This window comes from Globicephala melas, chromosome 12, assembly GCF_963455315.2.
Source record: "Globicephala melas chromosome 12, mGloMel1.2, whole genome shotgun sequence".
Taxonomy (NCBI): Eukaryota; Metazoa; Chordata; class Mammalia; order Artiodactyla; family Delphinidae; genus Globicephala; species Globicephala melas.
Genome location: NC_083325.1, coordinates 70,595,262 through 70,609,988, shown reverse-complemented (window position 1 = coordinate 70,609,988; position 14,727 = coordinate 70,595,262). Strand labels below are relative to the sequence as shown.

Here is a 14,727-nt window from a genome sequence, read left to right as displayed (position 1 = left end):
TTGCACTGGAGGCTCTAGCTGGCATAATAAAACCAAAAGAAAAAAACATGAGTATATTTAAAAGCATAAAGAATGGGAGGCAAGACAAAAGGCAATCATTATTTGCAGGTGATATAATGATTTATAGAAAATCCAAAAGAATGTGAGTACAAATTGCTAGAATTATGAACAAGTTACACAAGAAGACTACATAGTGGATTAAAATACAAAAGCAACGTGCGTGTCCAACACCAGCAACAAACTGTTAAGAAACATAATTCAAAAAAGATACCATCTTCATGACTGTACACATTTGCCAAAAATCACTGAATTGTACACTTAAAGTGGGAGCATTTTATTGCATGTAAATTATATCTCAAAATAACTGCAGAGAAAAAAGGCACCATTTGCAACAGCAGCAACACATGCGAAGTACACAAGAATTAATTTAACATGTACAAGACCTTTCTGAGGAAAAATTATAAAGCTTTACTAAATGGCACAAAAGGATATTTAAATAAATGCAAAGACATAACACATTCATGGAATGGAAGACTTAATATTATAAAGATGTCTGTTCTTCCCAATTTGATCTTTAGATTCAATAAATCTCTGATCAAAACTCCAACAAAATTTTATGAGGGACTCAATAAGCTGATTCTCAAATTTATATGAAAGAGCAAAGGGCAAAGAATAGACAAGACACTCCTAAAAAAGATGACTTAATCCCTTACAGTAATTAAGATAGCATGATATTGGCATAGTGATAGAAATTTTGACCAAAGGAACAGAATCAAGAGCCCAGAAACCAGACCGTGCGTATTTGCAAACTTCATTTATGACAATGGTGGCATTGTAGTTAAGTGGGGAAATGATGGATTATCCAAAAAATGGCATTGAGACAAGTTATTATTCAAATGCAGAGAGAGAGAGAAAACTGGATATTCCACATCACACCACACACAAAAATTTGTTCCAGATGAATTAAAGACATATGTAAAAAGGACATCTTCAAAGCTTAAAAAGAGAGAGAAATATCACTACAATGTTGGAGCAGGCAAGGGTTTTGTTTTGTTTTGTTTTAATTCAAATGAAAAACACTAACCAAAAAGGGAAGAGGTTAACAAATTTAACCAAAAAATGGATTACACACAAATAAGTAAAATCTACTATGGAACACAGTGGGAGAAAAGCCTATTTTTTCTCCAGGAAGAAGAAATCAATGGGAAACTGAAGGAAAAACAACCACAAAAACAGTACAGGAAAGTCAGTCCAGTTATAAAGTCAACAGGCACACTTTTGAGCAATCTGTGGTATATAAGAGAGAAGATCCCACTGAACTCTGACGAGAACAACTGCACAGGGATTGTGACACTGGAACTAAACAAAGGGTACACAGAATGACAGCACACTGCTTGACTTTGTAATGAATGGAATTAACTTAAAATTCTGTTATTTGATTTTCAACTTTTAGATTGAGCCCTTAATAAACCTCAGACGACTTAGTTATGATCATAGGAGAGAACAGAAATATTATCAGCTTTGATAAAAGTAATGGCACAGATGACAGAAGTTAGGAGGCGAAGGGAGAAGCAGACAGAAGGTTAAAACTTCCTTCGTTTACATAGTAGAAGTCAAAAGAAGTTACAAGAAATAGAAGTTTAAAAATTACATTCAAGAGTACAAAGGTAACTGATTTTTAAAATGGTGATATAATTATGAAAAGATGAGGTGGGTTGATATGTAGAGTTATAAATGAGGTTGGTCCCTTACACCACAGAAGGAATTCAATAATGTCCAAAACTGATAGGCCAAGAAATGGTGCTCTGAATATATTATTTAGCGATATGGAGGTATCCATTGGGAGATCTAAAAACCCAAACGAAGCACAATGAAACTGGGGAGGATGTACTGCGTTTTGTTATACGTATTGTTGTATTTTTTCTGTATTACTGAATTTTTAATCTATATGTGTGTATTATTTTAATAAATATAAAAGTTTTGAAAATTATTGAACGAAAGAGAAAGAAAAGATCAAGAACTCTAAGAGCTCATTTAATCAAACTATGTAATTTGAGCTAGGTAAAAGAAAATTGATGTCTACTGCAACAGAAAAACTTCTAAATACCCGAGTAAGACTAATAATCAAAAACCTACCAACTTTATCTAGCAGAGTATACTTAATATCATTATTTAATTCAGAGGGAAGAAATCAGTTTAAAAGCTGAATCTTATCCTTCATTGTTTCTCCTCCTCCTTACTTTTCCTCTTCATTTCTCTAGCTTTTTTGTTCCCCTCCAGCTTTCTTTTCCTTAGCAAGAATATTTAACTGAAAATAAAAATAAAACACTAGTTTTATTTATAGAGTTCAGTCTTGTGGTTCCATAATTTTCTCTCAATACAAAAAGAGCAAATTAGGTTGATTTTCATTTCCATGTGGTCTAAACTAACTTTTAAAATCTCTATGGTCATTAACTGTTGTAAAGAAGAAAAGATCTCTACTGCTGATTTAAGGGAAGAACACAAATAACAAAAGACAACCTTGTTAAACCCAGCACACTAATTACTCTTAACGTATTAAAGGGGACTGCTACATAACTTAGGCTTCAGGGCTCAGGAGCTAGGTTTCCATGCAGATATTTATGGTGATTTAAAGAGCTGAAAGCTTTAAGTATTAAGATCCCCAAAAGTAAAGTAAAAACCAGAAGGTGAAATGTTCATGTTAGGTGACATTCGGTTTTGACCCAGAAGAATTCAGCAAGGTTTCCATTTCAGTATAATCCACATCTATCATATACTTACACTATATTTGCAAGGTCAAGTGGTTTCTCTGGTTGTTCAGGAAAAACAGGATGCGGAGGTTCTCTGGTGGGTACACACCCCAAGGATTTACTAATTGCATGGCTCAGCTTCTTTGCAGGGGATTTCTGTGTCAAAGTAGAAAATATGGAAATAAGGAATTGAATTTTCAAAAGAATGAAACAGAATTTTAACTAAGTGACGAGAGCTGTAGAAAATATCTTTGCAAATACAAACTAAGTTGCATTACAGTCACCACTACTGAGCCTTGCAGAAAGGAACCTACGGTTGTTTCAAGGGGTTGTTTCAAGGTCGTTTGTGGCCCTTCGTTTCTGTCCTAACTCCCTCATTTCTACTATGCAGTCACACTATCCAGTTAGTGTTAACTTGCCTTTTGAACATCTCTGTGTGCCCTTTGCAGGAACTCCCTCTTTTGATGCTTCTGGGTCATTCTGGTAAGATGTTATAGTTAATTCCCTGATCAGAGTCAGAAATTCTTGCTAGACTAAAATACTAAAAGGTTAAGATAATGCTGAGAGCTCACGGCTCTTGAATGTTAGCAAATTAGCTGACTAACCCACATCCCCCCAAATATTAAGAGAATATTCCCCAAATGAACATGAAACAGAACATTTGGTGTTAAGGGTCTGGCTATGTATACAGATACAAATGAGTGCACTCACATACACAGGCAGCATCAGATCTGTGACTCTAAATTATGATATGCTGAAGGTACAAAAATAAGTCGGCATACTAATACATTTCCTGGGAAGGTAGAACAATACACACTAAATCCAAAGACTAGCAGGCCTAAGGTATAATAGTAAATATGCACAAAAGTAAACAATATGCCACGACCAAGATATGTAGAATATGAAACCCATATTTAAAGGACACTTTTTAAAAAATATTTTGGCTGCGTTGGATCTCCATTGCTGCACGGGCTTTCTCTAGCTGCGGTGAGCGGGGCTACTCTTTGTTGCAGTGTGCAGGCTTCTCACTGCGGTGGCTTCTCTTGTTGCAGAGCACGGGCTCTAGGCGTGCGGGCTTCAGCAGTTGTGGCACATGGCTTCAGTAGTTGTGGCTTGCGGGATCTAGAGCGCAGGCTCGGTAGTTGTGGTGCACGGGCTTAGTTGCTCTGCAGCACATGGGATCTTCCTGGACCAGGGCTCGAACCCATGTCCCCTGCATTGGCAGGAGGATGCTTAACCACTGCGCCACCAGAGAAGGCCCCCAATTCCTTTTAAATAATACTGTTATCTGAGATTTTCTTGGCAGGATACTAGTCGCAAAAAAGTTTAAATATTTCATTCTTCTGTCTCTGCAGTGTATTACTGTAGTACTCCTTTAATTAGAAAATAGACCTTGTTTGCAGCTGTGTGTCTCATCAGTAGCACATCTCCACTTAACTTTTATATGCTGCCTACATATATTTTAACAGAAAATAAGCCAAAATCTATTTACCTTTAAGACTATATAGGGAAAGTTACTTAATACCTTGTTTCTAACAGACTGAATAATACCATTCTCTTCAGAAACTTCATATACTGGCTCCAAATCACCTACTACCATCCCCTTCAACACATTAAATTGTGGGGGAAATCTATATGTAATCTAATCTCCTGAAAATTATATGAAGCTACACAAAGCAGAAATTCTGAACTTCCCCACAACTGCTCTCCATCATCCCTTTGCGCAATGACTAGCTGTAACATGACTCTGATTCTTCTTCCTCTGCTCCATCTTCTACACTGCCCCAGACATCACACAGTCTTCTGCTTAAAATCTTGCAAAGGCTGATAATCATTTATAGACTAAGATCTAAATCCATGCCATCACAGCTCACTTAGGAGCTTTCATCTCCGGCTCCCCACTCTGTCCTCACCTCTCACCCCACACCAGCATAAACATCAGGCTGCTCAGTTAACCCAATGTACCATGTTCTCTTAGATCTCTGTACCTTGGCACGTGCCTTTCTGAGATCTCCCTTTCCCGATCTATATCTCTTTAAATTTTCTGCTCATCTCTCAAGGCTGCTTGTTTGCAAGCCTCCCTTCCCCTACTTTCCTCACTGCTCCGTAAGTCGGCACCCCTCTTTCCAAGCTACCCACTCGCCAAGTACACATTTCCACTGTTGCACTGTTCCAATGCTACGCTGCACTTTTAAATTTACATGCCTATCTCTGTTAGACCAGTGGTCTTGAAGGGCAGGATCTACATTTTACTCATCTGTGTATTTCCAGAACCTGACCTACACCAGAATATGTTATTTGAATAAATTATTTGCCTAGATGAATTTTCTAGATTGCTTTTTCCTGGCTAAACCACATAAGCTTAATTTTTTTGAGAGTTATGATATGAGTAGGAGACCATCAGAGGACACCAGAGAATATCTTAATTCACCTTTACAACCAAACACTGCATGTGTAATCCATGTACTCATTTCGTGATTTTTTGCTACATCTGAGAACCACCTGGGCCATTAATTCATGCATTCTATGTGAGATGGATTATAATAGCCATGAAATCACAGGTTTCATGTGTATATTTTACCATAAACATTAAAATAAGACTGTTAAAATAAAAAATGTTTCCCTTTGTATCACCTAATATTCTCTAGCAGCATGCTTGTTGTGCTTTCAAAAATACTGCTCCGAGTCAAGGTTTAAGATTAGATCCCATTTCAAGTCTCAAAAAGAAAGAGAGAAAGGTAACATCAATGCATCAAAGCCAATTCCACGTAGAGTACCTCAAGAGATGCTTGATATGTATGGGAAGGAGAAAAAGACTGGAAATAAACATATATAGGAATTATCTAAGGGCTAGGATCAAACCAAAAAGAACATTATCCTGAAAATTTAAAGATAATGCATTCAATTAGGCTGTCTAAATTGGTAGATAAATGATTTCCTTAAAAAGACCTCAATGCATGAATTACAATATGGGCCTAAAGTGATTTCATTGTGGAGCTACGTTAGGAAACTAAGATTAACTAAGTGTGTGAGCAAGAGTTCGAAAACCACTATAAGTGCCGAGACAGGGACATTACCTCTTCTGGCTACTCGGCTCCCAGGACAATGCCCAGGACTTGGTAGTCAGTCACTAAGTATTTACAGAAGTGCAGGGAGTGAGGGAGGAAGAAAAGCAATCCAGGTGTAGGGACTGGTGACTCCACACTTCGTTTAAGCCGCTAGGCCAGAGATGTTCTGACAGGTCTTTGTACCTTTCCCCTCACTTGAACCCTCACACTGATATACGGGGACGCCTTAACCTAGAAAATCAGATCTCCTCCAAACCCTCTTAGGCAATGATTTTCAATCTTTGTGCATTTTCAATACCTTCATCCACTTTACCTAATTTCAAAACATTTCCTACCATCTCTTAAAAATATTACAGGTCACATAATTCAAAAAGAGACATGTACCACAATGTTCATTGCAGCACTATTTACAATAGCCAGGACATGGAATCAACCTAAGTGTCCATCATCGGATGAATGGATAAAGAAGATGTGGCACAGATAAACAATGGAATATTACTCAGCCATAAAAAGAAACAAAATTGAGTTATTTGTAGTGAGGTAGATGGACCTAGTCTGTTATACAGAGTGAAGTGAGTCAGAAAGAGAAAAACAAATACCATACGCTAACACATATATATGGAATCTTAAAAAAAAAAAAAAAAAGGTTCTGAAGAACCTAGGGGCAGGACAGAAATAAAGATGCAGACGTAGAAAATGGACTTGAGGACACACGGAGGGGGAAGGGGAAGCTGGGGCGAAGTAAGAGTAGCATGGACATATATACACTACCAAATGTAAAATAGATAGCTAGTGGGAAGCAGCCGCATAGCACAGGGAAATCAGCTCGGTGCTTTGTGACCACCTAGAGGGGTGGGATTGGGAGGGTGGGAGGCAGATGCAAGAGGGAGGGGATATATGTATACATAGAGCTGACTCATTCTGTTATACAGCAGAAACTAACAACATTGTAAAGCAACTCTACTCCAATAAAGATGTTAAAAATAAATAAATAAAATAAAGTAAGGTCACCTTGGAAAAAAAATTACAGCTTACATTAAAAAAGAATACTTCAAAAGTATATAAAATGTGGGTGTACAGTCTAAAAAGTGATAAAACAAATACCCATCTACCCACTATTCTGCCTGAGAAACATACCATTATGGTCACTTGGAAGCCTGGCTGTGAGCCCTTATCTAATACAGCCCACTCCCACCATACCCGCACCTCTCCTGGTTATCAGTATCCTGGATTTTGTACTAATCATTTCCTTGAGTTTACTATTTTAGCAATTATGTACTATAAAAAATACATGATTTATTTAATACATGCTTAAAACCTATATAGATTTACATATATATTTTTTCTGCAACTGGCTTCTTTTACTCAAAATTATGTTACAATTCATCCATGTTGATGCATATGTTGATAAAATTCACTCGTTTTTTCATGGCTTGATTGTATTTCATTGCTCAGTTACATCATAATTTATATATTTGGGTTGTTTCCCTTTGTTCCCTCTCAGTCACAATGCTGCTATAAAACTTTCTTGTCCGTGTCTCCTGCTGGCCATGTAAAAGAATTTCCTAAGAGTGGAATTATTGGGTCATAAATTATGACATTCAGTGTTACTAGGCACTGCCAATTTGCTTTTACAAAGTGGTTACGCTAATTTCCACTCCCATCAGCTATGTGAGGGACTTCCTGACTCTACATTCTGGCCAACCCTTGTTACAGTCAGACGTTCTAACATTTGCCAATCTGGTGGGTGACAAATGTTATTGGGCTTTTAATTTGCAATTCCCTTATTACTAGAAATATTGAGCATCTTTTCCAATGTTTATGGGCCATTTGTATTTCTTTGTCTGTGAAATGCCTGTTCCTGTCTTTGGCGTAGTGTTTCACTGGGTTTGTCTTTATCTTACCGATTTGTAAGAGTTCTATATATTTTTGTATTTTAACCGTAGAGAAGTTATATCTTACAAACAACTTTCACTTTAAGGTTTTTCACTCTATTGTTTTTAATGAATGGTCATCTTTAAATACACAGTAGTCCCAATTTATTAATCTTTTCTTTCGTATTTTGTGCCTTTTGTATCTTAAGAAATATTCCCCTCCCTGATGTCATAACGATATCCTCCCAGATTGTCTTCATTGTTCCATAGTTTTTATCTTTCATATTTAAGTTTGAATCTACTTAGAACTGATTTCTTTGATAGGTATAAGGAAATAATCCAATTGTATCCAATATGGATAATCAGTTGCTTCAGGATCACTTAATAAACAATCCATTCTTCTCCTACAAGATAGATATTCTACTTCTATCCCTGTACCAGTATCATGATGATTTAATTGTTACAGTTTCCTCTTATCTTTTCAGGTAGTACCAGTGCCCCAAACTTTCATTCTTCATTAGGAGAGTCTTTGTTATTCTTGACCCTTCACACTTCCAATTAAATTTTACAATCAGTCTGTCCATTTACCGCAAAAGAAAAATCCTGTTGGGATTTTGATGGGAACTGATCGAATATATAGACAATTCTGGAGAGAACTGACATCTTCACATGTCAGTTCACACACTGAACATTCCTTTCCGTGTATATGTTCATCCCCTCATGTATTTAGCCTCTTTTTTTTTTTTTTTTTTGGCCACACCACGCAGCTTGCAGGATCTTAGTTCCCTGACCAGGGATCGAACCCGGGTCCTTGGCAATGAAAGTGCGGAGTCCTAACCACTGGATCCCACTAGGGAATTCCCCTAAGCCTTTTTAAATATCTTTCAATAAAGTTACAGATTCTTGTTTATAAAGGATATATGTATCTGTTATTTATTTCTAGTTATAGAAAGATTTTATATTCAGAAACCTTGCTCTCTTATTTTTAAAAATGTTGGTAAAATACACATAACATAAAATTTACCATCTCAACCATTTTTAAGTGTACAGTTAAGTATATTGGCCATTTATATATCATCTCTGGAGAAATGTCTATTCCTTTAAATAATTCCTTTAGACCAATTTTTTAATGGGTTATTTGCTTTTTATTGTTCTTAAGTTATAGGAGTTCTTTATATAATCTGAATATGAGCCCCTTATCAGATATATGATATGCAAATATTTTCTCCCATACCATAGTTTGCCTTTTTACTATGTTGATGTGTCCTTTGATGCACAGGAGTTTTAAATTTTGATGTAGTCCAATTTATCTATTTTTACTTTTATTGCCCCTACTCTATTTTAATTCTAATGATTTGGAGATTCTTTCAATCTTTCTACATTAACAGTCATAGGTAAATAATGATAACTTTGCTTCCTTCAATTAAAATACATTTTATCTCTTTTCCTTGTTTATTCTGCTGCTTTAGGACCTCCAAGAAAATGTTGAATAGAAGTGGTGATAGCAAGCCTCCTTGTTTTGTTTTCAATCTTAAGATTTCAATCTCAAAACAAATACTCCTGACATTTCATCAGTAAATATAATGGATACTATGTTTTTATAAATATCCTATATGTATTAGGTTAAGGAAATTCTTCTACCCCTAGATTGTTAAAGTGCAGTGTTTGTCTGTGTGGATATGAGGTTTTAATCACTGTTTTACATGTCTTTTGAGATGATTATACAGATTTAATCCATCAACTTATGAATATGGCTAAATTATAATAATCTATCTTTAATTGCTGGAATAAAACCAGTGTGATTATGATCTTTTGTATACACCGCTGAGTTGGGTTTCCTAATACTTTGTTTAGGCTTTTATTTGCCTTCATTAGAATGGCTTGTAATTTTCCTTTCCTGTTGTCCTCGTAAGGTTTTGGTACCAAGGTAGTTCTAGCCTCAAAAATGAAATCAGAATGCTCATTAGTTTTTCTAGAATTTGGGAGATTTTTATAATACTGGAATTCTTTTCTTTGAATGTTTGTTGAAACTTATGTAAAGTCACTCAGGCCTGGTTGTTTCCTTTGTAGAAATATTTTAAGCTACTAGTTCAAATTCTTTAATGATTATACTAATACTTGCAGGTTTTATTCTATCTTAGATCAGTTTTGGAAAGCAAGGTTGTTTTAGGAGTTTGTTCATTTCAACTAATCTTTCAATAACCAATGTACAGTTGTTTTCTTATCTTTCTGTTATTGATTCCTAGCTCAAATGCACTATAATCGACACTAATTCTTTTCTGAGACTTCATTTATGTGGTCAAGTTTTGTGTGTTTGAAAAGAATGTGCAACCATTAATTGCTGGATACATTCGAATTTTCTACATTGTGTTTTTTGTCTAATGATTCTAACAATTGTTGAGAGAAGTGCGTTAAAATCACCCATTTTAATAATGTATTTTAAATTTCTTATTGTGCTCTTATTAATTTTTATTTACACATTTTAAAGCTATGCTATTAGTTGTATATCTATGTATAACTGTTAATGTCATCTTTTTATCGTTTGTAAACTTTACCTCTGGTGAAGATTTTTTTATTGTAATAAAATATATATAACATGAAATATAACATTTTAATCTCTTTCCTAAAGATTTTTGCCCTGAAATCTATTTTCTGAGGTTAATATAGTTTCACCAGTTTTCTTTTGGTTAGTTCTTGGCTTGGTATGTCTTTTTTTTTCTTTTTTCTTACTGAAATATAATAGACATACAGTATTGTATAAATTTAAGATGTACAGCATAATGATTTGACTTACATACATTACGAACTGATTACCACAGTTAAGTTTAGTGAACGTTCATCACCTCATATAGATACAAAATAAAAGAAAAAGAAAAAAATATTTTTTCCTTGTGATGAGAACTCATAGATTCAAACAGAAACATAAGCCTATTAAATCCCCAAGAGAAGTCAGGAACCTCCTCTAACTCATTTAATGTGAACATTTTACCACCGTCTTAAACAGTATCTGTACTCTCATCCTGTAACTTCAAATCCTTTAACTCTAACCATGCCCCAACTATATTAATGTCATAGTTAATTAGTACTTTAGCTGCATCTTATTTTAAGACCAATAAAATTATTAGTCATTATTATTTACATATAGTGCTTATTTAAATTTACTCACATTTGCCAATTCTGCTGTGCACCATTCCTTCTTATGTTCCATTTCTTCCTTATTGCTTCAATTCATTTTTTCCCCAAAACATATCCTTTGTTAGTTCCTTTAGCAATGGTCTATTGGTGACAAACCCACTGAGACTTTTTCTGAAAATATATATTCCTTCTTTGCTCTTAGATTAGATAGGTATGGAATTCTAGGTAGACCTGTTCATTCTATCCTTCAAATCCTTCAATTGCCTGTCACATTTTCCATTTCCCTATATCTGTGTTCAATATTCTGTATCCTGGTTAATTTCCTCAGACTTATTTTCCATTCCCTAATTTTTGCTGTAGCTGTCTGTAATCTGCTATTTAACCCCTCTATTGAGCTTAACCTTATTATTTTTTATTTGCAGAAATTCAATTTGTTCCTTTTTCATCTTGACGTGTTCCTTTTTGAAATGTCACTATTCCTAGACTTACTCCTTTAATTTTTAAAGTGTACCATTTTCTGAAGTCCTTGGCATACTAAAGCTACTGTTTGTTGTGTTTGCTGATTCTCCCTCATAGTAGATGGTTTTATAATTGAGTTTGCAATATTTGATGATAAGCTCACCTTTAGCAGAGACTGTTTTTTTGTATGGGAGTCCTATTTGTACTATCTCTGGGCCACTGGAATATTTTTAGCCCCTCTTTCACAAGGAGGCGGCCCTTCTCAAATTCCAGCTTTTACAAAAATACCAGTTCTACTCACCTTGAGTGGACCCAAGTTACATTTCCTACTCCATGGAGGCACTAACCCCAACCACTGGCCTAAATCCAGTATCCCATCTGATAAATCCTGGGGACATCACAATTTGGGGTTTAATTATTGATAGCCAGGAATTTCTCTTTTATTCAAGTTCAATTCTGCGTTTCAGTTTTGTTATATTTCATCCTACATGCATGTTTGTCACTGGGGATGGGAGGCTACAATTAGCTTAGTCTACCTTTACCCTGAACAAGATGGGAAGCTATTGGAGTGTATTGAGCAAGCAAGGATCTCATTTTTAACAGGATCATTCTGGCTGCTATACTTAGAATAAACTGAAGGTAACAAGGGCAGAATCAGGAATACCATTTAGAAAGCCTCGGCAGTAATCTGTAAATGTATAAATTTATACACATATATACATACGTAAACATGCAGTGTTATCAAGAGCAGGACAAACAGGCTTATAACTGATACCAACTCTTACAAATTATACTTTTTAGCATTTTAAATTCCCCACCTATGTCCGTTCCAATGTTGTTTGCCTTGTTTTGTCTCATACTAATATTTTATACTATCTTTTTCATCCCTTTATTATCAACTGTGTATCTTCTCTGAAAGAGCATGTGGTTTTTGTCATTTTGATAAATCTGAGAGTTTTTATCATTTTAGTAGGTGAGTTTAATTCACTTTCATTTACTTTAACTACTGCTACGTATGCTTAAATGTATTCCTAGCAACTTATTTTGTGTTTTCTATTTTACCATGATTTTCTCTTTTTCTCTTTTCCTGTCTTCTATTGGATTGGTCAAGGTTATTTCTGCTACATTTTTTCTTCTAATAGTTTTAAGGTTTATATTTTATATCTAATTCTTCAAGTGGTTACCCTTAAGTTTTTAATGCATATTTAAAATTATAGTTTCTTACAAGTTAGAATTAATTACATTTTATTATCCTCCTCCTGAAATCTTTAGTGTGCTTTTAATTCCCTTTATCACTCCCCCAACCACAAATTCCATGTTGCTATTTTTGTTGATTTAAGTTACAACTTACTAAAAATCGTCATATATTCTATAACCAATATTTATTTATATTCAATATTGTTTTTGATTTCTCTGCTTCCTTTTTTTTCTTAAATCCCATTACTACCTTCTTGGTTCATTTTTTTTTCTTACTGCAGTGTATCTTTAAATAGTTCTTTCAGCAAAGGTCTTTCAAAGTCCTTAAATTATGAAAATGTTATTGTAGTGTCCTTGCTGTTGAAAGATAGTTTGGGTGAGAACAGAATTTTAAGTTCAAATTTATTTTCTCTCAGCACCTTGAAGACATTCTGCTGTTGTTTCTCAAAACCAGTGATAAAGTCTAATGTTATCTGGATTCTTATTCTTTTGTAGACCATCAGTCTTTTCTCTCTACTGTCACCTAGGAATTTCTCTTCATCATTATCACTAGGATGTATGCAGGTGCTGACTATGCTGGTTCTTTTTAAAATGTATTCTCCTTCAGTTAGTAGGCCTTCTACCTAAGGGCTCATACTTTTTCAGTTTTGGAAATTTTTCATACATTATTTCTTCAAACATTGTCTCTTGTCAATTTTCTTCACTTGCAACTCCTATTAGATAAATGTTGGAACTTCTACACGAATCTAAATGCTTCAATCTTTGTTTCATACTCTCTTTTTTTTTTTTTATTAAAGGATACTCTCTTACCTCTTGATGCTGAGTTTTGGGAGAATCTCTTGCCCTGATCTTTCAGCTCAATAATCTGTTCTTTAGCTATATCCAGTTTGCAATGCAGCCCATCCGGTGAGTTTGTTTGACAACTACATTTTTCATTTTCATTATTTATAGTTTCATAACTTCCACTTCTTGTATTAATCATGAAAGTCTATCCCTGGTCCTCTAAGAAAATTAGATTGACCTATTTTTAAAGTTTCTTTCTGACTGTTCTACCCCACAGGGTGTAGTTCTGCTGTTTATATTTCACTGTGCTAAGCTTCCTCTGGGTTTTCATGGCCGTGTAAACATCTCCCATGGGACTGCTCACTTGCCATCTTAGCCAATAGTGGCATCCTGGCCAGAGGCCGCATGCTGTATCTGTTCTGACAAAATCAGCAGAGAGCTTCAGGGTCCTGGCAGTAGTGATGGCCTCAAACAGGCAGTGTAAGCAGTTCCTTTCTGCAACTTCTCCTTTAATGTAAAACTCCTTCACTTAAAGATGTTTTATTGCTTCAGGTCAGGAATATTCCTTTTCTTTTCAATCTTGAAAGGGAATTTATTAATCAAATTAAATCTTTATCATTTCTATGGGTTTGGTGCAGAAAGGGTAAGAGGGAGTATGTGTTTGGTCAACCATCTTGAAACTGGATCTACTGCTTCTCTAAATATCATTTCCCTGCATTCTCTTCAGCCTCTTTCTGGAGTTCATATTAGATGGCATTCCTCAATCTAACTTCCATGTCTTAATTTTTTTTCTATTACTGTATCCTTCTGTGATGTGCTTAGGAACAATTCTCTGCTCCAGTATCCAGCTCACAAATCTGCTCTTAAGCTACAGACCCAGTTAATCAGCACAATTAATGAATTCCTTATTTTGACAATCAAAATTTTAATTTCCAGTATCAGTACTTAGTTTTTTTTTTTTTTTTTTTTTTGCGGTACGCGGGCCTCTCACTGTTGTGGCCTCTCCCGCTGCGGAGCACAGGCTCCGGACGCGCAGGCTCAGTGGCCATGGCTCACGGGCCCAGCCGCTTCGCGGCATGTGGGATCTTCCCGGACCGGGGCACGAACCCGCGTCCCCTGCATCGGCAGGCGGACTCTCAACCACTGCGCCACCAGGGAAGCCCAATACTTAGTTATTTTTGGTAGATAAAATAACTGCTCATATCTCTCCAAGAGTTCAACTGTACATATTTTTAAATCTAGTTCTGCTTATTCTATGAATTCTATGTCCAAAATAAACTCTGTTATCTCCTTTGCATGGCAGTTTTTAGTGATTTTTAATGAAGTGCTCATCTTTGTAGTTAAGGCTCTCTGTTGAGACAGTCTACACTATCTGTGTGCACTGCTTACATGGAGGGGAGAAGTAGGACTTGTTTTCAGTGAGAGTGAAGGAGGGACAGAAGGTGACACCTCATGGAAAAG

General features: G+C 35.6%; 1 protein-coding gene across 21 annotated transcripts in view; it reads right to left on the bottom strand.

Moving 5' to 3' along the window:
• DTNB (dystrobrevin beta) overlaps positions 1-14,727 on the bottom strand; it is a 256,123-nt gene that overhangs the window by 132,218 nt on the left and 109,178 nt on the right. For all 21 annotated transcript variants that reach the window (XM_060309424.1, XM_060309423.1, XM_060309425.1 and 18 more), the window contains one exon: positions 2,782-2,906. In XM_060309424.1, coding sequence (XP_060165407.1) covers positions 2,782-2,906 — 125 coding nt within the window. The remainder of the gene's footprint in view (positions 1-2,781; positions 2,907-14,727) is intronic.